Below are 25,095 nucleotides of genomic sequence, written 5' to 3' on the forward strand. Positions count from 1 at the left end.
TTCCTCATCTAAAATATTATTAAAATTTTTCTCCTGCCTGGCTCTAATACTCTTCCATATTCCACAGATGAGCACAGCACATTTAATTTTATTATAAACAACTACAGACACACAGTATGAGTTGCTTTTATGCAACCCTTTGAATTTTCTTTCTGATAGTAAGAATTTTGTTAAATTGGGCCTTTTATATTCCTGCTCCTTGGTCCCGATATGAAACAAATGGTCAAATTTGGGCTCAGCATAATGTTTTTACACCATGTCTTGGAAAATTCCCCCAATGTTTTTGTTTTTTTTTGGGGGGGGGAATATGTTATGATGGTACTGTCCAGCAACGCTGTGGTTTGAAGGGTTTTTTTTTTTTATTGAAACATAGATACAAACAAACAAGGCACATAATAGTCTTATCAGAATTACAAACTTTTGCCTTGGGTTGAGCAACATCAGTATTACAAAATATACACTGAGAATCTAATTATTGTACAACATAAAATAAAAATGAAAAAAAAAATAATAATAACTCACAAGAACCATCTCATATTAAATCATATATTTCAAGTAAAGAAAACAGTTTGAGGGATTTCTTTTCTTTAACAAGACTCAAGGACTTAAGAGCTTTAGCTCATTTCTCCAATGGGTCAAACACGGTTTGGTCTTAAAAAAATCTACATTTGTGAATGAAGAACTTTCCCAATAACACCAAACTATTAAAGACAAAGTCCAAATTCTTGTCTTCAACAAAAACACCACTGTTTCTTGACTGATAAATGTATCTCAATGTCCTTGGACTGTAGCCAGCTCTGCAGCTCACTCCACAAATACTGCACTGAATCACAATGAAAGAAAAGATGTCGCAAAGTTTCAATTTCCCACAATTATTCAATTCAAAATTAAATTTTAATCTTTAAAAACTCGTTTGTTGGGTAAATTTCATTTAAAATTTTGAAGTTTACCTCTTTTATTTTCGGTGGAAGTGGAAATGAAATTTTTTTTTCTTATTTTCCTAATCACTTTTCTACGGAAGAGTATTAGGGCCACTTAAAAAAAAGAAAAAGAAAAAAAAAGTCAGAATTCTGACTTTTTTCTCAAAATTCTGAGATTAAAGTCAGAATTCTTACTTTTTTCTCAGAATTCTGAGATTAAAGTCAGAATTCTGACTTTTTTCTCAGAATTCTTTTTATTTTTTTTAAGTGGCCCTAATACTCTTCCGTACTCTTCCGTACTTTTCCACTTCAAATTCCTTTAGGATATACCATCTTTTTATTGGGTTAGGGTAATATTCTTCTAGCAAAATGTTTCTAATGACTTTGTTAGTACAGGACTCAAAAGTACTCAATATAGTACTCAAAACAAGTATCTCTAATATCAGTCTTCTAGTACAGGACTGTCTCAGAAAATTAGAATATTGTGATTTTCTGTAATGCAATTACAAAAACAAAAAAAATATCATACATTTCGTTTCATTTCATTTTTATTTATTCTGATCATGGAAATATGCAAACAAAAGAAACAAACAAGTAAAATGACAACACAATCAAAAGCTTATTCCATAGGAGCAGGAAGAAGAAAATCTTATTCTACCTGCCCCGCCCTCAAAACTAAACTGAACAATTATAACAGATGGTCTGCACAATTACTTAGTTAACATCACAAAGAAAAAGAAAAAAATCAAAGATAGATGGTCTGTCTCCATACGCATATATTATACATTTTAACTATTTCATCCATACATTGCTATTTTTTTCTCTTTAAATTTCTTTTTAAACTGAAATATGTTTATACATCTCTTTAAATCATAATGTAATGAATTCCATAACTTAATTCCAACAATTGAAATGCTCATCTGTTTTAAAGTGCAAATAAATGTTTAAAATTAAATTTTCTACGACTATCTTCATTATTTGAACTGAAAGTAAACATGTATTGTAAGTTTTCTGGTAATGCTTTACATTTAGCTGTTACATGATTGTGAGTGTCTGTAACTTAACCAAATCATGGAGTTTCAGTAATCTTGATTCAATAAATAATCTGTTGGTGTGTTCTCGGTAATGCCTATTGTAAATAACTCTAAGTTACATTCTGGATTCATTACAAATCAACTGAAATATTGCAAGCCTTTTATTATTTTAATATTGCTGATCATGGTTTACAGCTTAAGAAAACTCAAATATCCTATCTCAAAAAATTTGAATATTCTGGGAATCTTAATCTTAAACTGTAAACCATAATCAGCAATATTAAAATAATAGCTACATTTAACAGTGAAGACAGTTATATTTGCTGTTTTTGTTGAAGACAAGAATATGGACTTTGTCTTTAATAATTAGGTGTTATTGGGAAAGTTCTTCATTCACAAATGTAGATTTTTTTAAGACCAAACCGTGTTTGACCCATTGGAGAAATGAGCTAAAGCTCTTAAGTCCTTGAGTCTTGTTAAAGAAAAGAAATCCCTCAAACTGTTTTCTTTACTTGAAAGAAGATTTAATATGAGAAGGCCCTTGTGAGTTATTTATTTTCTTTATTTTTTTTTATTTTATCTTGTACGATAATTAAATTCTCATTGTATATTTTGTAATACTGATGTTGCTCAACCCAAGGCAAACGTTTGTAATTCTGATATGACTTTTACAGGACTGTCTCAGAAAATTTGAATATTGTGATAAAGTTCTTTATTTTCTGTAATGCAATTAAAAAAAAAACTAAAATGTCATACATTCTGGATTCATTACAAATCAACTGAAATATTGCAAGCCTTTTATTATTTTAATATTGCTGATCATGGCTTACAGTTTAAGAAAACTCAAATATCCTATCTCAAAAAATTAGAATATTCTGTGAATCTTAATCTTAAACTGTAAACCATAATCAGCAATATTAAAATAATAAAAGGCTTGCAATATTTCAGTTGATTTGTAATGAATCCAGAATGTATGACATTTTTGTTTTTTTAATTGCATTAGAGAAAATAAAGAACTTTATCACAGTATTCTAATTTTCTGAGACATTCCTGTACATTTAAAGTCACAAAAATGTAAACCTTTAATGCAGATCTGTCCGGGGTTCAAAGGTGCCGCCTCGGAAAAGCGACGAATGAGAGGAAACTGTACAACACCATATAAGGAAAATACACACGCATGCGCACTAGCGTAGTTTTGTTTGAAGTGAATGCTGTTTGGAACAGCCCTACAAGCTGCAAAGTCGCCAAACATTGGATTTTAACAGCACATTTTCCCTCATTTTCTCTCCGTTTTTATCGTGCTCCTCTATGTGGCATCGAAACAATGTTAGGCCACCATTATCAAAATGTCGATAAGTCGCAACAACTGGTCAACTATGTGGAAGATTATCTGGAATGTGTGGAGTCCCTGCCTTTGGACATACAAAGAAATGTTTCTCTGCTGCGAGAGATTGATGCAAAGTATCAAGGTACTGTGTTTACATGCTTTATCGTTTTAATGCAACACAAAGAACTGACGGCAAATGGAGAATAGTGTGCAGAAATGGTGGAGCAGGCGTGAGCCTTGTGTTCCTCTCATGCACAAAGCTCCTTGTTCCTTCCTTCTTTTCAGGAACAATGTTTTAACTGTGTGAGAAACAACATAGTGTTGGATAAAGAAGTCAGAAATCCATCAGCTGCTGTAAGTCCTGAGAGCCTCCTGTCTGTTTGCTGGGAGAGAATAAACTCAATGAAAACAAAGTCATCATTTAATTCAGTGTGAAATGGTGCATTAGCTTTTCCGATCATGCTGTTTTGTCCAAAACACTTTATCGCAAATTGTGCCCCGATGTCCTGGTTCTGCTGCCACTAGTGTTGCGGGAGGATTACTGGTCAGACGCCGCAGAAATGCTCCACTAAACCCAGCTATTTACCGGAATAAAACCACTCTTTTGTGTTTTAACATACGCCGAACCCCAGAACGCAGAATATAGATCAGTAGGATATCGATAACCTTGTTGATTGTTGTGCGGATCCTTGTTTGGTGATTAAATTCACCAAAAACACTCGTTTTCATTATGTAATCTGGCGCTAGCTTCGGGATCCGTATAAATGCTTTGGGCACAATTTATTTTGATGTGAAACACTTTGCTCTTATCAGAGAACAAGCAGGCTTTCTGTTGGCACCGGGATTACTCTTGTCAGGTTATAACAAAAGCTTTCACTACAGGAAAACAATCCTCATTGTGGATTCATGTAGAAGCAGGAATGAGCAGCGGTTGAGAAGTAAAACCTCCGTTTGTAAAGAAAACACCAAAGGCCCCCTCAAGCCGGACAAAACACGGCATGGACTGCGTTTTGCATGTTTAATAACTAGATTTTACAGCTCGGCGATCCCTAACGAGGTGCTTTTTCCTCCATCTGCTCCTTGGAGTGTGAGCTGCAGAGCTGGCTGGCTGTTCTCCCGACCCCCCCCATCTCCCTGACGTAATTTCCTGTAGGCAGTTCTCTGCAGCCCCCCCCCCCCGTAGACGTTTATCCGTATCCGCCCCATGGAGCTGCTGCGATACGTCAACGACGCCGCCATATTGGATGTGGCAAGACTGCGCTGTAAACTAATACAAGTAAATGGACTTATTTTCATAAAGCGCCTTTCTACGGAGAAATTATGTATTTATTCATTCACACACGCACTAATATACTTGGGAAACAGTTAGGCACCAAATATAATATATTTAATTTTCTCAGATGGCAAAAATAAGAACTTTATTGATCCCACATAGGAGTAATTCATGTTCTATCAGCTGTAGAGAACAAGGTAGTGCCGAAAAACAATATATATCTCCCTCACAAAAATAAGAAAAATAGAGAAACATATTTTCTCATCAACAAAGTAAATATTTTACATAAACATATTTAAAAATTTTCAAGTAACAAAATAACATTTGAACCATTTTTCAGATTTTGTCAGTTATTTTATGTCTGAAAAATGGTTCAAATATGTTATTTTGTTATTTGAATTTTTTTTAATTTGTTTTGTTGATCTAAGAAAATTAAATATATTATATTTGGTGCCTATCTGTTTCCCAAGTATATTAGTGCGCATGTGAATTAATAAATGAGAAGTAAAATGTCTTTGTAGAAAGGCGCTTTATGAAAATCCCAGTGCATTTACTTGTATTAGTTTACAGCGCAGTCTTGAACATGTTTTTTAGAGGCTTCTCTTTTACTATTGCGGTCTAGGGGAAAAAAGCTTTCTGGGCCCCATGGGATTTTTTGTTGCAGTACCGCGGTTGGCCACTGGGAAAAATCGGCGTGCCTTCTGAGTGCGAGATTCGGGGGCTGGTTGACCTGCCATTTACCTGCCATTGTTTATGTAATAATTGCTCGGGGGTTTATGTTCTGGGTCTCTGGAAAGCGTCTAGAGACAAATTCTGTTGTAATAGGTCAGGGATCGGCAACCCGCGGCTCTGGAGCCGCATGCGGCTCTTTAGCGCCGCCCTAGTGGCTCCTGGAGCTTTTTCAAAAATGTTTGACCTTTTTTCTTTTTTTTTGCTTTTTTTTTGCTTTTTTTCCTTTTTTCTTTTTTTCTTTTTTCTTTTTTCTTCTTTTTTTCACTTTTTTACTTCCTCTTTCCTTTCCTTTTTAATCTCGACATTTCGACTTTTTTCTCGATATTTGGACTTTTTTCACGAAATTTTGACTTTTTTCTCGACATTTCGATTTTTTCCTCGACATTTTGACATTTTTCTCAACACTTCGGTATTTGTCTTCATTCTAAGGTTTATACAAGACTTTTCATATTTTGCGGCTCCAGACATATTTGTTTTTTGTGTTTTTGGTCCAATATGGCTCTTGCAACATTTTGGGTTGCCAACCCCTGTATTATGGCCCTTTTGCACTAGTCCTTACTCGGCCCGACTCGGCTCGTCACGCCTCTACCCATGTGTTTTTCCACAGCCAGGTGAGAAGTGTGCAGGTTGTGGTGAATCTGCTGTGACGTGCTCGATTGCGCAACCGCTTTGTTCATGTCGGCGCTGATGAGAAATCAGCTGGATCCGCGAGCGGCTGAGAGTAAAACAGCCCGTCTACATCCCTTTTCTAATTCTCTCCTCAGCCACCAGGTTTATGAACATCTGCACCTCAGAGTTGGATCACCAAACAGACGTTTTGCGCTGTATAATAAAATCGCCGCGAGCCGCGAGTCGCGCTCGCGCTGACTCCCGCTTCCTGATTCAAACGTCTGACGGCCCCGCCCCCCGACCAATCAGTGGCGAGGAGGGTGGTGACGTCAGAAATAGTCCCGGCTCAGCCTGCAAAGAACCTCGCCAGAATGGTTACAGAAATAGTATCGGCTTGGAGCGGCTCTACCCGTCTCAGCCCCTAGTGCAAAAGCACAAGACGGGGCCGTGGCGGGTAGAACCGAGCTGAGGCGGGACTAGTGCAAAAGGGCCATTAGACGCTATACAAATACAATTGAATAGAATTGAATTGACAGCTTCATGTGTGTGTCCTCTTGCAGAAGTCCTGAAGGAGGTGGACGAAGTGTTTGAGAAATACAAAGCCGAGCAGGACGCGGCTCAGAGGAAGCGGCTGCAGGTCCAGCTGCAGCGAGCCCTGATCGTGAGCCAGGAGCTGGGCGACGAGAAGATCCACGTGGTGACCCAGATGACGGAGCTGGTGGAGAACCGGTCCCGGCAGATGGAGTCCCACTCCCTGGTCCTGCAGGAGCCGGGGGAGCCGGAGCGGGTCAGCGTGGAGAGACGCTCCAGCAGCGTCCCGGAGGCCCCGGCCCCGGAGCGCTCCTCCACCCGCCGGCCCCGCCGCCAGCGCATCAGCGAGAGCCGCGACCCGGCACACCCGGCCGCCAACGGCTCCCTCCTGGACGACTCCCTGGAGGAGCTGTCCCTGCCGCCGCCCCGGGAGAAGAAGTCCAAGTCCTCGAAGAAGAAGAAGCGCAAGGCCAAGCAGGAGCGGGACGCGTCGCCCGTGGACTTCGCCATCGACCCCAACGAGCCCACCTACTGCCTGTGCGAGCAGGTGTCGTACGGGGAGATGATCGGCTGCGACAACGACCAGTGCCCCATCGAGTGGTTCCACTTCTCCTGCGTGGGCCTCACCTACAAGCCCAAGGGCAAGTGGTACTGTCCCAAATGTAGAGGGGACAACGAAAAGACCATGGACAAAAGCCTGGACAAGAACAGAAAAGACCGCCGGTCCAGGTAGTGATGAGTCTGGAGGGAGAGAAGACTGTCACACGCTGGGGATAAATGACTTTTTGGTCGTATCGGAGCACAATTAAACATCATTTAGCTACGGAAGAGTATTAGGGCCAGGCAGGAGAAAAATAAAAATAATATTTTAGAGGAGGAAGATTTTTTTTCATTATGCACTTTGAGAAAAAAGTCGAAATGTTGGGAAAAAAGTCAAAATTTCGTCAATAGAGTTGAGATGTAGAGAAAAAAGGCGAAATTTCGACTTTATTCTTGAAATTGTATTTCAACATTATTTTCGACATTTCGACTTTTTTCTCAAAGTGCACAATAAAAAAAAAATCTTCCCTTCTCAAATATTTTTTCTCCTGCCTGGCCCTAATACTCTTCCGTATTTAGCAGTGTAGCACCCTATTATGTAATAATTTCCTGAAAATGTAATAAAACTTGCACTTAACTCAATCAAAAATGTAATAAAACCCAATAATGTAATAACTTCACCAATAATGTAATAAAATATCCTGACTGATATTGTAATAACATTTTTACCAATAATGTAATACCTTATTATATTATTGGGAATTTATTACATTTTCAGGTGGGTCTATTTTTTTCTTCCCAAAACTGATAATGTAATACTTGACCAATAATGTAATATATATGTTAATTTTCAGTCCAGAGTTCTACATTTTGTGTTTTAAGTATCTAAGAATGTTATATACGCTGGATTTGAAACACCAGAATGACTATTAGGTTAAATCGCGGAGCACAATTAAACATAATTTAGCAGTGTAGCACCCTATAATGTAATAATTTCCTCAAAAACGTAATAAAACCAAATAATGTAATAACTTCACCAATAATGTAATAAAATATCCTGACGGATATTGTAATAACATTTTTACCAATAATGTAATACCTTATTACGTTATTGGGAATTTATTACATGGAACTCAAAGTCTGCAATTTAACCCAATAGTCATTCAGGTGTTTCAAATCCAGCGTATAAAACATTCTTAGATTCTTAAAACACAAAATGTAGAACTCTGGACTGAAAATGAACTATTACATTATTTGTCAAGTATTACATTATCAGTTTTGGAAAAGAAAAAAAAAAGACCCACCTGAAAATGTAATAAATTCCCAATAACATAATAAGGTATTACATTATCGGTAAAAATGTTATTACAATATCAGTCAGGATATTTTATTACATTATTGGTGAAGTTATTACATTATTGGATTTTATTACTTTTTCGATTGAGTTAAGTGAACATTTGATTACATTTTCAGGCGTTATTACATTTTCAGGAGATTATTCCATTCTAGGAGCTACAAAGCAGCAGCACTTATGATTAAATCAAGAGCAAACATTGATGGATTTGTTCTGACGGCTCCAGCTGCTCAATCACTCACTTGAAGCTGTCATGCTGTGATTTCTATTTCTTTCTTTTTTTGGGACATAAAAATGAAAGCATCCTCAGATATATTATACCTTTACTTTGTGAATTAAGGGCCTACTAAAAATATTCCTCCTAATGCTCATTACTTTCTTCACTTTGGGGCCGAGCTGTATCGTTCTTTGTTTTTGAAATTCTTAAGAGTATTCTGTACTTTGAATCTGTGTCTAAACTCTTTTTATACGGTAAAGGCTTGTAGAAGATGGTCTACAAATGTAATATGTTTATAAGAGACTCATATTTAATTTAGAAGCTGATTGTGGACGAGCACGAGAAGAGAGTGTCACGTTTGTGTTTTCGGTGGTTCTCTTTCACTGTTGTGTACATTTTTAAATTCATTAAAACACTTGTCACTCAGGTGCCATTCCATTTTCATTTGTTGTGAAATTTGTAATATACTTGGGAAACAGTTAGGCACCAAATATAATATATTTCATTTTCTCAGATGGCAAAAATAAGAACTTTATTGATCCCACATAGGAGTAATTCATGTTATATCAGCTATAGAGAACAAGGTAGTGCCGAAAAACAATATATACCCCCCTCACAAAAATAAGAAAAATAGAGAAACATATTTTCTCATCAACAAAACATATTTTACATAAACATATTTAAAATTTTTCAAATAACAAAATAACATATTTGAACCATTTTTCAGATTTTTTTCAGTTATTTTATTGTCTGAAAAATGGTTCAAATGTTATTTTATTGTCTGAAAAATGGTTAAAATATGTTATTTTGTTATTTGAAAAATTTTAAATTTGTTTTGTTGATGAGAAAATATGTGTCTCTATTTTTATTATTTTTGTGAGGGGGATATATTTAGTTTTTCGGCACTACCTTGTTCTCTATAGCTGATAGAACATGAATTACTCCTATGTGGGTTCGATTTTCATTTGTTGTGAAATTTGCAAAAAAACGAGTTTCTGTCTTTGTCGTCACTTTTATTTCATCCACACATTTTTGCTAATTTTATTTTTACATTTTACAAAAAAAAATAGCTAAAACAATATTATAAAAGCCATTGCAGTTTGTCAGCTAGAGAGAAATTGAGAAATTGTTTACTTTTTGAAATGAACTAATAATGGCTTAAGTGAGGGAATATGACTTTGGTGGTGGGGGGGTTTAAAAAACATTTCAAAGTAAAAGAATCATAGGTCTTGTATTACAGGACTGTCTCAGAAAATTAGAATATTGTGATAAAGTTCTTTATTTTCTGTAATGCAAAAATTTCATCCATTCTGGATTCATTACAAATCAACTGAAATATTGTAAGCCTTTTATTTTAATATTGCTGATCATGGTTTACAGCTTAAGAAAACTCAAATATCCTATCTCAAAACATTAGAATATTCTGGGAATCTTAATCTTAAACTGTAAGACATAATCAGCAATGTTAAAATAATAAAAGGCTTGCAATATTTCAGTTGATTTATAATGAATCCAGAATGTATGACATTTTTGTTTTTGTAATTGCATTACAGAAAATAAAGATTCTAATTTTCTGAGACAGTCCTGTATTAGATGGTGAGTGTGAGTGTCTCCCCTCAGCCTGCCAACTCAGAGAAGGAGGAAAGCAACCAGATTCTGCAGTGTCTGTACAGCCGCCCGGATGAGCCGTCCAGTGTCATGTGATAAATAAATAAATAAGACGGGACGGACTTTCAAAACTACTTTTCTGTTTTCAGCGGCCGTTTGCAGGATGGATAGTGAAGAGGTAATGTATTTATTTTTGGCTAAACAATATAATATGACGATGTTGAAAATCCAACTTGGTTTTATTAGTGAAGTCTCCCCCGCCCCCCCGTCCTGTTTCACCTTTTTCCTGTCACATTTTTTAGAGGGACTTTGTCATAAATTAGTAGTCCAACATGCTTACTGACAAAATAAAAAAATACTGTATAACCTGTGAATAACTGAATTCCCATTCCTTATATCCTTATATACAGGCAGGTAGAAGCAGCAGAGGGATGACCAGAGGTGGGGACCGCAGGCAGGTGGAAGCATCAACGGGATGACCAGAGGGGGGGACCGCAGGCAGGTGGAAGCATCAACGGGATGACCAGAGGGGGAGACCGCAGGCAGGTGGAAGCATCAACGGGATGACCAGAGGGGGGGACCGCAGGCAGGTGGAAGCATCAACGGGATGACCAGAGGGGGAGACCGCAGGCAGGTGGAAGCATCAACGGGATGACCAGAGGGGGGGGACCGCAGGCAGGTGGAAGCATCAACGGGATGACCAGAGGGGGGGACCGCAGGCAGGTGGAAGCATCAACGGGATGACCAGAGGGGGGGACCGCAGGCAGGTGGATGCAGCAACGGAATGACCAGAGGGGGGGACCGCAGGCCAGCATGCAGCTCCCGAAGCTCCGGCCCTCTACTGGTTTCCCCTGAATGATGATGGTGACGGCTTCTCCTAACTGTCTCTGTTTATGTGAGAAAGTCACGATCATCTCCTTTGTTTTATTTATGTTAAGCTCAAGGCAGGAGCTGCCACACCGCTCCACAAAGTCCTGCAGGGCTGAGCCGCGGTGTCGTCTCTGGCCGGAGAGGACAGGGGACAGGGACAGGAGGATCTGCAGTCATCTGTGTACAAGATGTAGAGGAGTGGAGAGAGGACACATTATTATTATTATTATTATTATTATTATTATTATTATTATTATTATTATTATTATTATTATTAGTAGTAGTAGTAGTACTATTATTATTATTATTATTATTATTAATAATAATAATAATAATAATAATAATAATAATAAGGCACCTTTCAGGACACTCACTTTTTTTTTGTTTATTTTGGTCATCCAAAAAACAATGTTATTACATCGGTGCAACCAGTACTGGAGATGAGGGGGGACGGCATCCCCCCCGAAATAAAAACGGTCCAAATCATCCCCCCCTGAAATAAAAACGGTCCAAATCATCCCCCCTGAAATAAAAACGGTCCAAATCATCCCCCCTGAAATAAAAACGGTCCAAATCATCCCCCCCTGAAATAAAAACGGTCCAAATCATCCCCCCTGAAATAAAAACGGTCCAAATCATCCCCCCTGAAATAAAAACGGTCCAAATCATCCCCCCCTGAAATAAAAACGGTCCAAATCATCCCCCCCTGAAATAAAAACGGTCCAAATCATCCCCACTGTAAAACTGCCATCCCCCCTTTCCATCCCTTATGTCATTTCATCAATGAATGTGGTTTTACTGCTATTTCAACATTTAGAGTCATCACCAGAAAAATAACACCAGAAAAATAACTTATTTGACAATTTTCACCTGTTTCAAGTACATTTTCACTTGAAATAAGTAGAAAAATCTGCCAGTGGGACAAGATTTATCTTCTCATTACAAGCAAAAAAATCTTGTTCCACTGGCAGATTTTTCTACTTATTTCAAGTGAAAATCTACTTGAAACAGGTGAAAATTGTTGTTTTTTCCAGTGATGAGTCTTGTTTTAAGTGTAATGAGATTTTTTTTACTAAAATGAGACATTTTAACTAGAAATAAGACAAATATTCTTGTTAAGATTGTGAGTTTTTGCAGTGATCCATGTTACTTATCCTGTGAAGGACAGAGTCATATTGATAAGTTCAGAAAAGTGTTTTTTATTGTTGTGTTTTGATGTATTTGATGTAAGCCCAGTGGATATTTAAAGCTTACAGAAGGCTGCATTTAACTGCTGCTATGTCATTCCTGCAGTATTTCTGCAGCTGTTTTGGTCACTGCTATTATTTGTAATATATTATATTATTTGTAATCAGCACAAATTATCTGTCTCCATATGATCAAATCCACCATCCCCCCTGATTTTTTTTACGACTCAAGTACTGCTCACGCTGATGTTACATTCAAGTTGTCAAAGACTAGTAAAAACAGAAACAACTCACCACAGCAGGTCCAGTCTCAACATCCCGTATCAAACCTGCAGGAACTTCTAGTCTCCTGTTATCTCCTGTTATCTCCTGTTATCTCCAGCTACAGGTCATCATGACTCCTGATGCTCATCACGGCTCAGAAACCTCAGAAACCTCACTAACACAGGAAATCAAGGATGTTAATGATTCAAGATAACTCTCTTCTGTGTCATAAAGGAGTTTTTAATAGTCTTATTTACTGCAAAATGATTGTCTTTCATGAGCGATCCTTGTAACCGAATACCTTTTTTAATTGTGACATTTTTATTATTCTAATGGTGAAATATAAACTGAAAGAAACTGTGACCTTATATTATACTTTATATTAAGCCAAATAATAAGTTGCGCTTTCTTTCTGTCAAGGTTAAGATAGTACAGCTTGTGCTCTTATTTTCAAACATCTATTTAATAAATAGATTCCTTTGATTGGATGTAAAGAATGTTTTATGTGAACTAACGCTGTTCTTCTAAGTAGAACTGGAGACAGAGAAGTTTAGCAAATGTGCAAGTTAATGAATGAACGTGCTGACTAAAGGGCTTTCTAGAACTCTTTTACCGTAAATCAAACGCATGACACGCAGACGTGAGTTCATCCAGACTCAGTCACACGCTGCTGTTTCTGAGAGGGTTGGGACTAACTAAACTACTTTTGATTTCATTCACTTGTGATTCCGTCTTAAATCATGACGAGGAAACAGAGAAACAAGACAAATAATTGTTCTTGTTTGATTTGTCCACATTAACGTCTACATTTAATTTGGGTTGCTGCTTATATTTACGTGTTTCTGTTTGTATGTGAGTAACTGAGTGTGTGTGTGAGTGTGTGTGGGTGTGTGTGAGTAACTGAGTGAACTGTGAGAAACCTTGGTGTTGTTTTCGACCAGGATTTGTCGTTTAAACCATATGTTAATCAGGTTTGTAAAATAGCGTTTTTCCATCTCCGTAATATTGCAAAGATTAGGAAAATCCTCTCGCAGAGTGATGCAGAAAAACTAGTTCATGCATTTGTATCTTCTAGACTGGATTACTGTAATGTGTTGTTAGCAGGATGTCCAAGTAATTTGCTGAATAGGCTCCAGCTGATCCAGAATGCAACAGCACGAGTGCTGACAGGAATCAGCAGGAAAGACCACGTCTCTCCAGTGTTAGCGTCGCTCCATTGGCTACCCGTAAAATTCAGAATCCAATTTAAAATGTTATTACTTGCGTATAAAGCCCAAAACGGCTTAGCTCTGCATTATTTGCAAGACCTGATAGTGCCTTATGTTCCTGGCAGAGCTCTCTGTTCTCGGAGTGCAGGTTTACTCGTAGTTCCTAGAGTATCTAAATGTAGATTTGGAGGGGGGGCGTTCTGCTATCAGGCACCATTACTATGGAACCAACTTCCAATCTGGGTTAAGGAGGCTGACACCACCTCCACCTTTAAAACTAAACTTAAAACCTTTCTGTTTAGTAAAGCCTATAGTTAGTGTTTAGTAAATCTCTAGCTGGTGTTGGTAAATCTCTATTTAGTGTAAACTCTAGTGTGTTAGAGTCGCTCCTGTAGTTTCTTGTGCTGGCCCCCCCTTTCTTCTCTTTTTTCTCTTTTGTACATGGTGCAGCATTTTCTGCTGGTGGCGAAAAGCATCTCTGAATGCACAACACTGGATCCTGCAGTGTGGGAGTGAGAGGGGCAGGATAACGGCCCGGTCAGGCGGGGAGAGATTTGTCCGTCAAGACTCCTCTCCCTGGCCCTGCCCCTTCTCAACCTTTCCCCGACCCTGCACCTAACCTGGGGCTTGATGATTGGGCCGGAGCTTCGGGAGATGCGTACTGGCCTGCGTTCCCCACCCCTGGTCATCCCACTGCTGCTTCCACCTGCCTGCTGTGCTGCTGACGTCCCCCCCAGTCTGGCCCTCGGCAGGAGGGTCCCCCCTTATGATCCAGGTCCTGGTCCAGGTTTCTTCCCTCCTAAAGGGGAGTTTTTCTTGCCACTGTTTGGCTTAAGGTTTTTCTCCCACTAGTGGAGGTTTTACCTGCCATTGTTAATGTAATAAATGCTCGGGGGGTTTATGTTCATGTTCTGGATCTCTGGAAAGCATCTAGAGACATCTGTTGTATTAGACGCTATATAAATAAAATTGAATTGAATTATCGTGGGCCACATATCGCCACAGTATGGAATCGTGAGTTGCCCGTATCGTCCCACCCCTAATCCACAAACTTATGTAAAATTGACAAAAATAATCAGTAAATGACAAAAGGACATCGGACAAACGGCGGAAACAAAATCCATTTTATTTACATATAAAATTGAAGGATTACCGTTTTCACAGGGGAAAAAGTTACTTTATCAAAATAAAAATAATGAAGAGTAACATTTTCTATGTCATTTAAAAAAATCTTTTCAAAGTCACGCGGTACCTTAAAGTAACAGAAGGGTCTTAAGCAGCCGCTCCGGGTTCCTGTGGAACAACAACCGTCTAGCAGCAGCGACTACAGCCAGGAAACACCAGAACCAAATCCTAACAGCAGTTTTCTGTTCCCCGGACTTCTGTGCACAAACACCAGGAAATAAGCTCAGAAATCCCCTAGGAGCCGGTGTGTTTGTGTTTCTGCAGCCCCTGCTTTGGTTTTTCTACGGTGGAAGCAGCAGCAGCAGCAGCAGAGCGGGACGTGAGGCTCTGCTGGAACGTGAAGGCGTCTGTAGGGGAAGCAGCCACCGCTGCAACACGCTGACACCTCTGCAGATTCCTCTAGTCCTCCTCCTTCCCTCCCGTTTTACTCAGCTGCAGCAGAGACAACAGTCACATTTCACAGGCCGTTTCAAATCCAAGAAGAAAGAACCTAATAGGGCTTGGTCACCAAGGTGCATTCTGGGACGCGGCGGCCATGTTGGCAGCCTCGTGAGTGTAAACAAACAGCAGGGTAGTAGCACCAAGTGAACAGACGGATCACAAAAAAAAGATGTTGGATGCCGGAAAGCAACTGGAATTTACCGGGATACCTTAAACAAGGAAGCCAGGGAGCGGTATATGGAGAAAATACGGTTTGGATCCATATGAAATCCCTACTAAAGAGTGGAGCTCCTCGTCAGAGCTGCACTCTTTAGAAGGATTTACTGCCGCAGTTTTGCACAACCCACGTCTTACTACCTTGTTTAGGAGTGTTTGGCAGCTGCTTTGGTAAATGTTTGACTCGCCATGTGTTTCAATAAATTAGTATAATAGTACAACATACAGTACATGTTTTGTATTACTTGTATTACTTTTTTTCTTTGACTGCTATATTATGCTGAAGAGGCTCCGAGGCGTGAGCAATATTTTTGTTTTCCTTGTGGGATTATTTTTTTCCTCTGCAGATACAAATAGAGTTAATATCTTTTCCTCAACAAACTAGTTTTATCTGAAGATTGGGGTTAATCGCACAGCAGAGAGCTGGCCAGCAACTGCGTTTAGCTGGAGAAGTGGGGAATAAAACCTGTATGAATGATCCGACCCCGATCGTGTGCGTGTTAGTTTGTGATCATGTGAGGAAGGTTATGTTTGGTCGTTTTACAGCCGACGACTCTTTTACTCTGTTATCTCAGATACTCGGCCTCCGTGGTTCTGCCTCCAAGCAGGAAAGCGGTGAAAATTTAAACCATTATTGATCGTTTCCCCACGTCTGTTACGAGGAGCTGCTGCAGCCACAACACAGCATCGGGTTACCATGGTTACAGAATAACGGAAAGTAACCATTACAAGTACCGGTAGGCTAAGACCGTGTCCTAACTGCATGCCAGTGTCCGACTATTGCGTCGCACTGCGTGGCATCGGACGCTCTCTGTCCACACTGAACGCGTCATCGTCCCCCACGTTATTTTGATTGACAGCTGAAACTCTCTTTTTAAAAGGCTGATTTATGGTTCTGCCTTACACCAACGCAGACCCTACGGCATAGGTTACGCGGCGACACTCACCGAACTGTGCGCGTCGCTGCGTAACCTACACCGTAGGCTACGCCGTAGATTTTACGCGGAATCATAAATCAGCCTTTATTCACTGCACTACCCGCCTGTGCGCTTCTGAAAGAAACTCCTAAAAGAGTAAAGAGACAAGTAAAAGATGGGTGAGTACTTGTAATCTTCCTACGTTTGTACTTTCTAAACAGAAATCAAGCTTGATATTGTGATATTTAAATGTTCTTCTATTTTCTTCCTGTTGCTCGAGTTAAAAGCCAGTTTAAAGCGCTGTAGGAAACAGTCATGATGAGGAACGGCTGATCCAGTTAGTTGAAATGAGAAGTTATCTCTATGATACCTCCTCATTTCACTACAAAAACCTCAGTAAAGTGGTAGAAAGAAATGGGACGCACAGCTCAGGAGATCGGGAGCGCAGAGAAAAGGGCCTTCTTCTCTTTTTTCTGATTAAATGCATCCGAAATAGACAAACAGGCGATCTATGAGTAACTTCAATGAGAAATAAAACACAGAGAGAATATGGATAAAAGGAGGTGCCGGATCCGATCAAATCGGTACTGGATCTTGTTCCGGCAGGATCCGGCACAAATTGAGCCCTAATAAGATTCTTATTATTATTATATCTTATTATCTTATCAGAACCTTCCAGCTCCCTGGTGATCTCCCTCCAGCAGCTGCCACTTTATTGAGGTTTTTGTATTGAAATGACTGTTTCCTACAGCGCTTTCAACCGGCTTTCAACGCGAGCGACAGGAAGAAAAAAGAAGCAGGGTGTCCGACAAATGTCCAGCTCAAAATGGCGAACCACATCGCGCCGCGCTGCGCCGCGCTGCGCCGCGCTGCGCCGCGCTGCGCCGCTCGCAACCAGTATGGACAGTGCAATAAAAAATAAAGCAATGGAATTGTTTTTGACGCCGACGCTCGCTCGCGTCGCATGCAGTGAGGACACGGTGTAAGACACAACGAAGAGGGAGCACGTCTGTACACAGTGCAGTGGTCTGAAGAGCTGCTCAGGTAGCATCCAACATGGCGGCTCCGCCAGGTAATGACGTCAAGACAACCAAGCCCTATAGGTACATGGATGTTTTGTACTTACATGCTGGAGTGTGATGAAGCAGCAGCCACCCCGGGGGAGAGAAGAGACGGGTCACAAAGTCAGTAATCAGACTGCAGAGAGGATGAAGTTCAGCAGCGTGTGGAGGGAGTTCAGGAAACACCTACCTTGACCACGTCCACCCAGTTCCAGCCTCGGGGCAGCTCCCCCTTATGATCTGGAAGAAAAAGGCTTTATTTCATGTGCCAGCTTGAAATAAGAGACGCACCGATCAATCGGCAACCGATCGGTATCGGTCCGATAATGGCCCTATCAGTTTTGATCTGAGCTGATTAGACATTTGAAAGTTTCTCACACCTTGTGTGACAGGACTGTCTCAGAAAATTTAAATATTGTGATAAAGTTCTTTATTTTCTGTAATGCAACTAAAAAAAAACAAAAATGTCATACATTCTGGATTCATTACAAATCAACTGAAATATTGCAAGCCTTTTATTATTTTAATATTGCTGAAAAAATTCAAAGACACAAATCGCCTTTTTACTTTGACTTAAACTCGGGTCAATACAAACAAATGGTGTTTAAGCACCTTTATAACACACAAATATGGAGAAGTGGAACAGAAGCCTCCTTCTCATAGTGTTCATTTTAATAGCTTTTGTTTTAAATGGTTTTAAACAGTTAAAGTGTGCAAGTGTTGCATAAGGAACAGCTGTTGTGCTGCGCCCTCTGCTGGATGTACAAATACCACACGCTCAATACATGTTAGTACTACGACGGAGGATTAGGGCCAAAGTAAGAAGAAAAGAAAAAGGAAATTACGAGAATGAAGTCATAATGTTGCGAGAATAAAGTCGTAATATTACGAGAATAAAGCCGTAATATTACGAGAATAAAGCCGTAGTATTACGACTTTATTTCTCGTAATATTACGAGAATAAAGTTGTAAAATTACGAGAATTAAGTCGTAATATTATGAAAATTAAGTCGTAATATTATGAGAATAAAGTGGTAATTTACGAGAATAAAGTCGTAATATTACAAGAATAAAGTGGTAATTTATTAAAATAAAGTGGTAATTTACTAGAACTCTAACAGGAAGAGCTTCTTCTCTCTGTGTTAAAATGAGGAATATTGAGCATCTTGTGACGTTATATTTTGGTATCGGTTTGACAAATAAGGAAATACTTTTGGCACATCAGCATTGAATTATTATCAGTATAAGGACTTTAAAATGATTGTGCAAACGACCGCGTCTATTTGGAAGAAAGAACCACAGACTTGGAAGAAATTGCGTCTTTTGTGGAAAATCTTTCTGATCGTCCTCATTGTTTCCTGAGAAACAACAAAACCTCTTTGAATGGCAGCAGATGGAACCACCGCTAGTATTCTATACTATACTATACTATACTATACTATACTATACTATACTATACTATACCAGACAGCTCCTCTTCCACAAAAGATGGATGTGCTCTTCCTGTTAGAGTTCTCATGAATTACGACTTTAGTCTCGTAATATTACGACTTTATTCTCATAATATTATGACTTTATTCTTGCAATTTTAAGACTTTATTCTCATAATTTCCTTCTTTTTTTTTTGGTCTTAGTTTAAACGACCTCTCAGTAAAACACGATGGTGCTGCACCTGTCCTGCTGATGATTCTCCTCTTCTGCGCTTTAGTCAGCTGTTCCTTCTTCTCCCTCTTCTTCCCCGTCAGGGCGGTGGTCGTCACCTCGCTGCTGGACGTCAGCGTCTGCAACACAGAGAAACAATGACTGCAAAACAATCCGCAAAACAATCCACAAACCTGATTAATGTATTCTACCATGTCTAAAATGTGAGCGGTAGCTACATCCTGCAAACAATACTCATAAAAAAGGTATTTGACATGGAGATAGAAAAGATGCATCTAGGCCAAAGTTTCCCTGCACCATTCAAGTCAATTCAGGCAGGTGCAAGCAGCAGCGGGATGACCGGGGGTGGGGGCCCAGGCAGGTGCAAGCAGCAGCGGGATGACTGGGGGTGGGGGGGACCGCAGGCAGGTGGAAGCAGCAGCAGGATGACCGGGGGTGGGGGGGACCGCAGGCAGGTGGAAGCAGCAGCAGGATGACCGGGGGTGGGGGGGACCGCAGGCAGGTGGAAGCAGCAGCAGGATGACCGGGAGAGGGGTGAGGCCCAGGCAGGTGGAAGCAGCAGCAGGATGACTGGGGATGGGGGGGGACCGCAGGCAGGTGGAAGCAGCAGCGGGATGACCAGAGGGGGGGGGGGGGGGGGGGGGCGCAGGCAGGTGGAAGCAGCAATGGGATGACCGTTGTTCTATAGCTGCAACTATGACTACTGACTCTAACACACTAGAGTTTACACTACCTAGAGATTTACCAACACCAGCTAGAGGTTTACTAAACACTAACTATAGGCTTTACTAAACAGAAAGGTTTTAAGTTTAGTTTTAAAGGTGGAGGTGGTGTCAGCCTCCTTAACCCAGATTGGAAGTTGGTTCCAAAGTAATGGTGCCTGATAGCAGAACGCCCGCCCTCCAAATCTACATTTAGATACTCTAGGAACTACGAGTAAACCTGCACCCTGAGAATGGAGAGCTCTGACAGGAACATAAGGCACTATCAGGTCTTGCAAAGCATCATTTATGTTTCCAGCTTCTACGTTAAAGAAACCAAAATATAACAACTACTGACTATTGTTTCTAGAAAAGGGCATTAAGAAAAGCTTGAAAAGCAGAGTCAGTGCAGCTGTTGCTGCTGGTTTACTGTAAACAGGAAGTGAGACAGGTTAAAGAAGGAGAGAGGAGCGGTGAACTGACCACGGCGGTCACCAGGGGCTTGTGGCTCTCCATCAGCTCGTCCTGGTTCTCCTTGGCCCACTCAAACAGGGTGAACATCATGGCCGTGCCCAAGTTGGCCTCCACCTGCTCCTCCAGCTTGAGCAGGATCACACGCTTCGTCTCCGCAGAGCTGTTTTCAAATCAGCAAAATAGAAATGAAACAAAGAAGAACTGTAGCCGAGAATAGCAGAGGTGTGTAACCACAGAAGCAAAAACCCGGGGAAAAATAAATGAAAAAAGGAAGTGTTCACAGCGACGTTGTCTTCCAAAACAAGTACAGAAACCACTTGGCTCTGCCCTTTAACCTCTTCACTCATTCTTATTATAGCCTGAAGTCAAAACTAAAGACATAACTGTTTTACAGGACTGTCTCAGAAAATTAGAATATTGTGATAAAGTTCTTTATTTTCTGTAATGCGATTAAAAAAACAAAAATGTCATACATTCTGGATTCATGTATGTATCATGAGTTTTCTTAAACTGTAAGCCATGATCATCAATATTAAAATAATAAAAGGCTCGCAATATTTCAGTTGATTTGTAATTAATCCAGAATGTATGACATTTTTGCATTACAGAAAATAAAAGGTCTTTATCACAATATTCTAATTTTCTGAGACAGTCCTGTAGAGTAAAAACAAGGGTGACACCAAAAGAATTATGCCTGAAGTTCAGCAGGCGACAAACCTTCTGTAATAAGGTTACAGAAACTACAGAACGTGCCATGTGATGAATGCTTACGTGTATAACGGGCCTAGAAAAATAGAGATGAAGCTGAATTGAAGCGGTGCGTCTGCTTGTGATGACGACAGCAGCAAGAAAAATCATGCATCAATTTGGTATCGAATGTAATCAGATCTTCATCTAAGGAGCTTTTCCACTAGAACCTACTCAGCCCCACTCCACTCGGTTTGGTTCTTTCCCACTGGGGGTCTAACGTGCCGAGTAGATACTTTTCTGTATCTATTCTGTCAAGGTTCTAAGCTGCTGAGTCGGCTGGGATCTAGACTTTACTGAAATGTGGGGACCTTTCTTTGCCTATGCAGAGAAAGTACCTTCCCAGTTACACCGGAATAAGATTCCACTTTATTTTTATTTCCCTTTTGTCGCTTTTAGCGAAATATGGTTGAGGGAGCATCATGAGCTGAATTTGCTTGACAGACTCTGGACTACTCTCCATCATTGACTGCTGTGTCGGCTCGCGTCGGCTGTGTCGGGCTCTGTCGGGCTCACTAGACACACCGCAAAGACGACACCCGACGGCGAACTAGCACGTACGTTCTGCGCATGCGTGAGAGGTAATTCCCCTCCATACCAGCAGGCAGCGCTAGTCTGTATTCAGCGGCTCAAGGAGGAGGACAGCGCTTTTTTTCAAAGCTTTATTGAGAAAACACAAGTGCAATACAAAACAGACAAACAAAACTCTGACCAGAACAGATCTGATCAAAACAGACAAACAAAACTCTGTGGAGAATTACTGCTGGCTGAAATAAATCATTTAGGAAGATAAATGTTGGTTTAATAGATGAAATCTAACAGTTGTAGCTACGCCTGTTAAGAAATTTGCTCCGAAAATTTTGGGATTTTCTGCCTGCCGGCTCCGGAGCTGATTTATGGTTCCGCGTTAAATCGACGCAGAGCCTACGGCGTAGGGTACGGCGTAGGGTACGGCATAGGGTACGGCATAGGGTACGGCATAGGGTACGGCATAGGGTACGGCATAGGGTACGGCATAGGGTACGGCATAGGGTACGGCATAGGGTACGGCGTAGGGTACGGCGTAGGGTACGGCATAGGGTACGGCATAGGGTACGGCATAGGGTACGGCATAGGGTACGGCATAGGGTACGGCATAGGGTACGGCATAGGGTACGGCATAGGGTACGGCGTAGGGTACGGCATAGGGTACGGCGTAGGGTACGGCGTAGGGTACGGCGTAGGGTACGGCGTAGGGTACGGCGTAGGGTACGGCGTAGGGTACGGCGTACGGCGCGCGTCGCCGCGTAACCTACGCCGTAGGTTCTGCGTTGGTGTAACGCAGAACCATAAATCAGCCTTTATTCTGGCGCGGTTTGAAAAGACAAGCGAGTGATTATGTACATTCACTGAGTGAATATTATGAAAGTAAATTATTTATTTCTCGCTATTAATGTTTTTTTTTTTTTTTTAATTCAGTCCGCAAATGACGACGAAAAGCATTCTGGGAATTTCTGGGAACAGCCAATCACAGAGTGAGCTGTTTGACCGACGGCCGACGCCGATTACACATGCGAATCGGCTGAAAAGCTGCCGACGGGCGCCGACCTGAGGCGACGTGCGGGACACACCGGGGAAACTAGCCCGACAGACGCACAGACGCTCATCGACGGCCCGACGGCCGATTTTCGGCTTGGTGTGTCAGGGCCTTTAAACTCACATCCTAAAAACTGAGATAGGATTTGTCTGGGAACCCTCATAAACCCTCAAGATATGGAACCCAGTTCTGTTAAACCTTAGGATGTGATGGACGCTTGCTCTTCAGAGTAACATCTTCCTGTCCTGGGAAATGTACGGTTAGAACTACCGTAAAGCAGTGGAATATTAACATCTATATCTGTATATTGTCTTGTCTTACTGATTTTGTACTTATAAGTTACTTACTGTACCTGTATGTATAAAAAAATGTGCTATAAATAAAATATTCAAAAACTCACATCCTATTGTTGAAAAAAGCCTCCAGGGAGATGTTTGGGGCCGTCTCCGGGTACAACTCTGGCCACGTGATGTCCAGGATGAACGCTTTGGTGTCCTCCAGGTCTCCTATCTGGTGGACAACATAACAATAAAAAAAAACAACCGAATTTGTTAAAAACAATCTGTGAAAACTGTAAAAGAGAAACAGAAACTTTGATTTTGGGTTAAAAGGATGTGTGAACAGTGACACGTGAAAGAGAGACTTGTACTAACTCGAAACTGGAAAGAAACCGGACTGATTTCCTTGAAACCTTCATCTCCCTCGTAGATGGAGCGAAGAGCTTCCAGCTCCATCTGCAAACACAGGAGAAGAAACGTCACGATGTCATTCTGTCTGAAACATCATTTAGAAATATCAGCAATTCACTTCCTCACTGCACCTTAATGTTGTAATCAGTACTGGAGTTGAGGGGGGGTGAGGGGGGATGAGGGGGGATGGCATCCCCCCCTGAAATAAAAACGGTCCAAATCATCCCCCCCTGAAATAAAAACGGTCCAAATCATCCCCCCCTGAAATAAAAACGGTCCAAATCATCCCCCCCTGAAATAAAAAACGGTCCAAATCATCCCCCCTGTAAAAACTGCCATCCCTCCTTTCCATCCCTTATGTCATTTCATCAATGAATGTGGTTTTACTGCTATTTCAACATTTAGAGTCATCACCAGAAAAATAACACCAGAAAAATAACTTATTTGACCATTTTCACCTGTTTCAAGTAAATTTTCACTTGAAATAAGTAGAAAAATCTTCTAAGATTTATCTTCTCATTACAAGCAAAAAAATCTTTCTACTTATTTCAAGTGAAAATCTACTTGAAACAGGTGAAAATTGTTGTTTTTTCCAGTGATGAGTCTTGTTTTAAGTGTAATGAGATTTTTTTACTAAAATGAGACATTGTAACTAGAAATCAGACAAATATTCTTGTTAAGATTGTGAGTTTTTGCAGTGATCCATGTTACTTATCCTGTGAAGGACAGAGTCATATTGATAAGTTCAGAAAAGTGTTTTTTATTGTTGTGTTTTGATGTATTTGATGTAAGCCCAGTGGATATTTAAAGCTTACAGAAGGCTGCATTTAACTGCTGCTATGTCATTCCTGCAGTATTTCTGCAGGTGTTTTGGTCACTGCTATTATTTGTAATATATTATATTATTTGTAATCAGCACAAATTATCTGTCCCCATATGATAAAATCCACCGTCCCCCCTGATTTTATTTTACAACTCAACTACTTTTATAAACTGAATGGGTTCAGAAATGCTTTACAACAGAGTTCTAAACTTGTAAGTATGACTATGACAGTTTATGATGCCAGTAGTTTGTGTAAAACTTTATCAAATCAACTCACTTTTGAGAGTTTAATGTGGCATTTTTCCTGTTAGTCATCGTTTATGAGATTAGAAAGAAAAACCTGTGGTTTTTTAACTGTTGTTTTTGCTTTGCAATGCCATTGTACACTGGATAAGGACATATATGAAAACATATTTGCTATTTAAAGCTTTAAAGTTTAAACACATTTGTACTAAAAATCATGGCGATCTAAAGCCTGATTTATGGTCCTGCGTCACACCGACGCAGAACCTACGGCGAGGGGTGCGCGTCGCCGCGTAACCTACGCCGTAGGCCTGCGTCGGTGTAACGCGGAACCATAAATCAGCCTTAACATGCAGCTGGAACACCATTCATTCGTACCTCCTGATCCTCGTTTGCTGTCATGCTTCCGCCTCGGTTTCTAGATCAAATACTTTGCATGTAGAGATCCAAACTAACAACTATATTGTTAACAACCCATGTATGTCATTAAAATGTGACTAGCTTCATAATATCACACAACTGTTCTTCTTCTTCTTCTTCTTCGTTTTCCTGTTTCTGTTCTTCTTCCTGCGCTTCGTCTTCTTCTTCTGCTCTTATTAACGGTTGCCAAACAATGAAATCGGTGAATTACTGCCACCTACTGGTAGGAAAAGAAAGTAGGTGGTAATAACGACAGCTCCAACGAA

At 40.4% G+C, this 25,095-nt stretch overlaps 2 protein-coding genes across 2 annotated transcripts; one reads left to right on the top strand and one right to left on the bottom strand.

Annotated features, from left to right (window-relative positions):
* Nucleotides 1-3,158: 3,158 nt before the first annotated feature.
* ing2 (inhibitor of growth family, member 2) lies at nt 3,159-8,192 on the top strand. The gene is made up of 2 exons (XM_061709870.1): nt 3,159-3,423; nt 6,456-8,192. The coding sequence occupies exons 1-2, from the start codon at nt 3,279-3,281 to the stop codon at nt 7,157-7,159; spliced, it is 849 nt and encodes a 282-aa protein (XP_061565854.1). The 5' UTR covers nt 3,159-3,278; the 3' UTR covers nt 7,160-8,192.
* A 6,591-nt stretch (nt 8,193-14,783) lies between these two features.
* On the bottom strand, nt 14,784-24,991 carry rwdd (RWD domain containing 4). Its single transcript, XM_061709758.1, has 7 exons — nt 24,788-24,991; nt 23,308-23,388; nt 23,055-23,164; nt 20,341-20,491; nt 19,167-19,275; nt 17,560-17,734; nt 14,784-15,291 (listed from the first exon to the last, which is right to left on the bottom strand). The coding sequence occupies exons 1-6, from the start codon at nt 24,809-24,811 to the stop codon at nt 17,670-17,672; spliced, it is 540 nt and encodes a 179-aa protein (XP_061565742.1). The 5' UTR covers nt 24,812-24,991; the 3' UTR covers nt 14,784-15,291; nt 17,560-17,669.
* Between the last annotated feature and the right edge of the window lie 104 nt (nt 24,992-25,095).

The sequence above is a fragment of the Cololabis saira genome, chromosome 20 (genome assembly GCF_033807715.1).
Source record: "Cololabis saira isolate AMF1-May2022 chromosome 20, fColSai1.1, whole genome shotgun sequence".
NCBI lineage: Eukaryota > Metazoa > Chordata > Actinopteri > Beloniformes > Belonidae > Cololabis > Cololabis saira.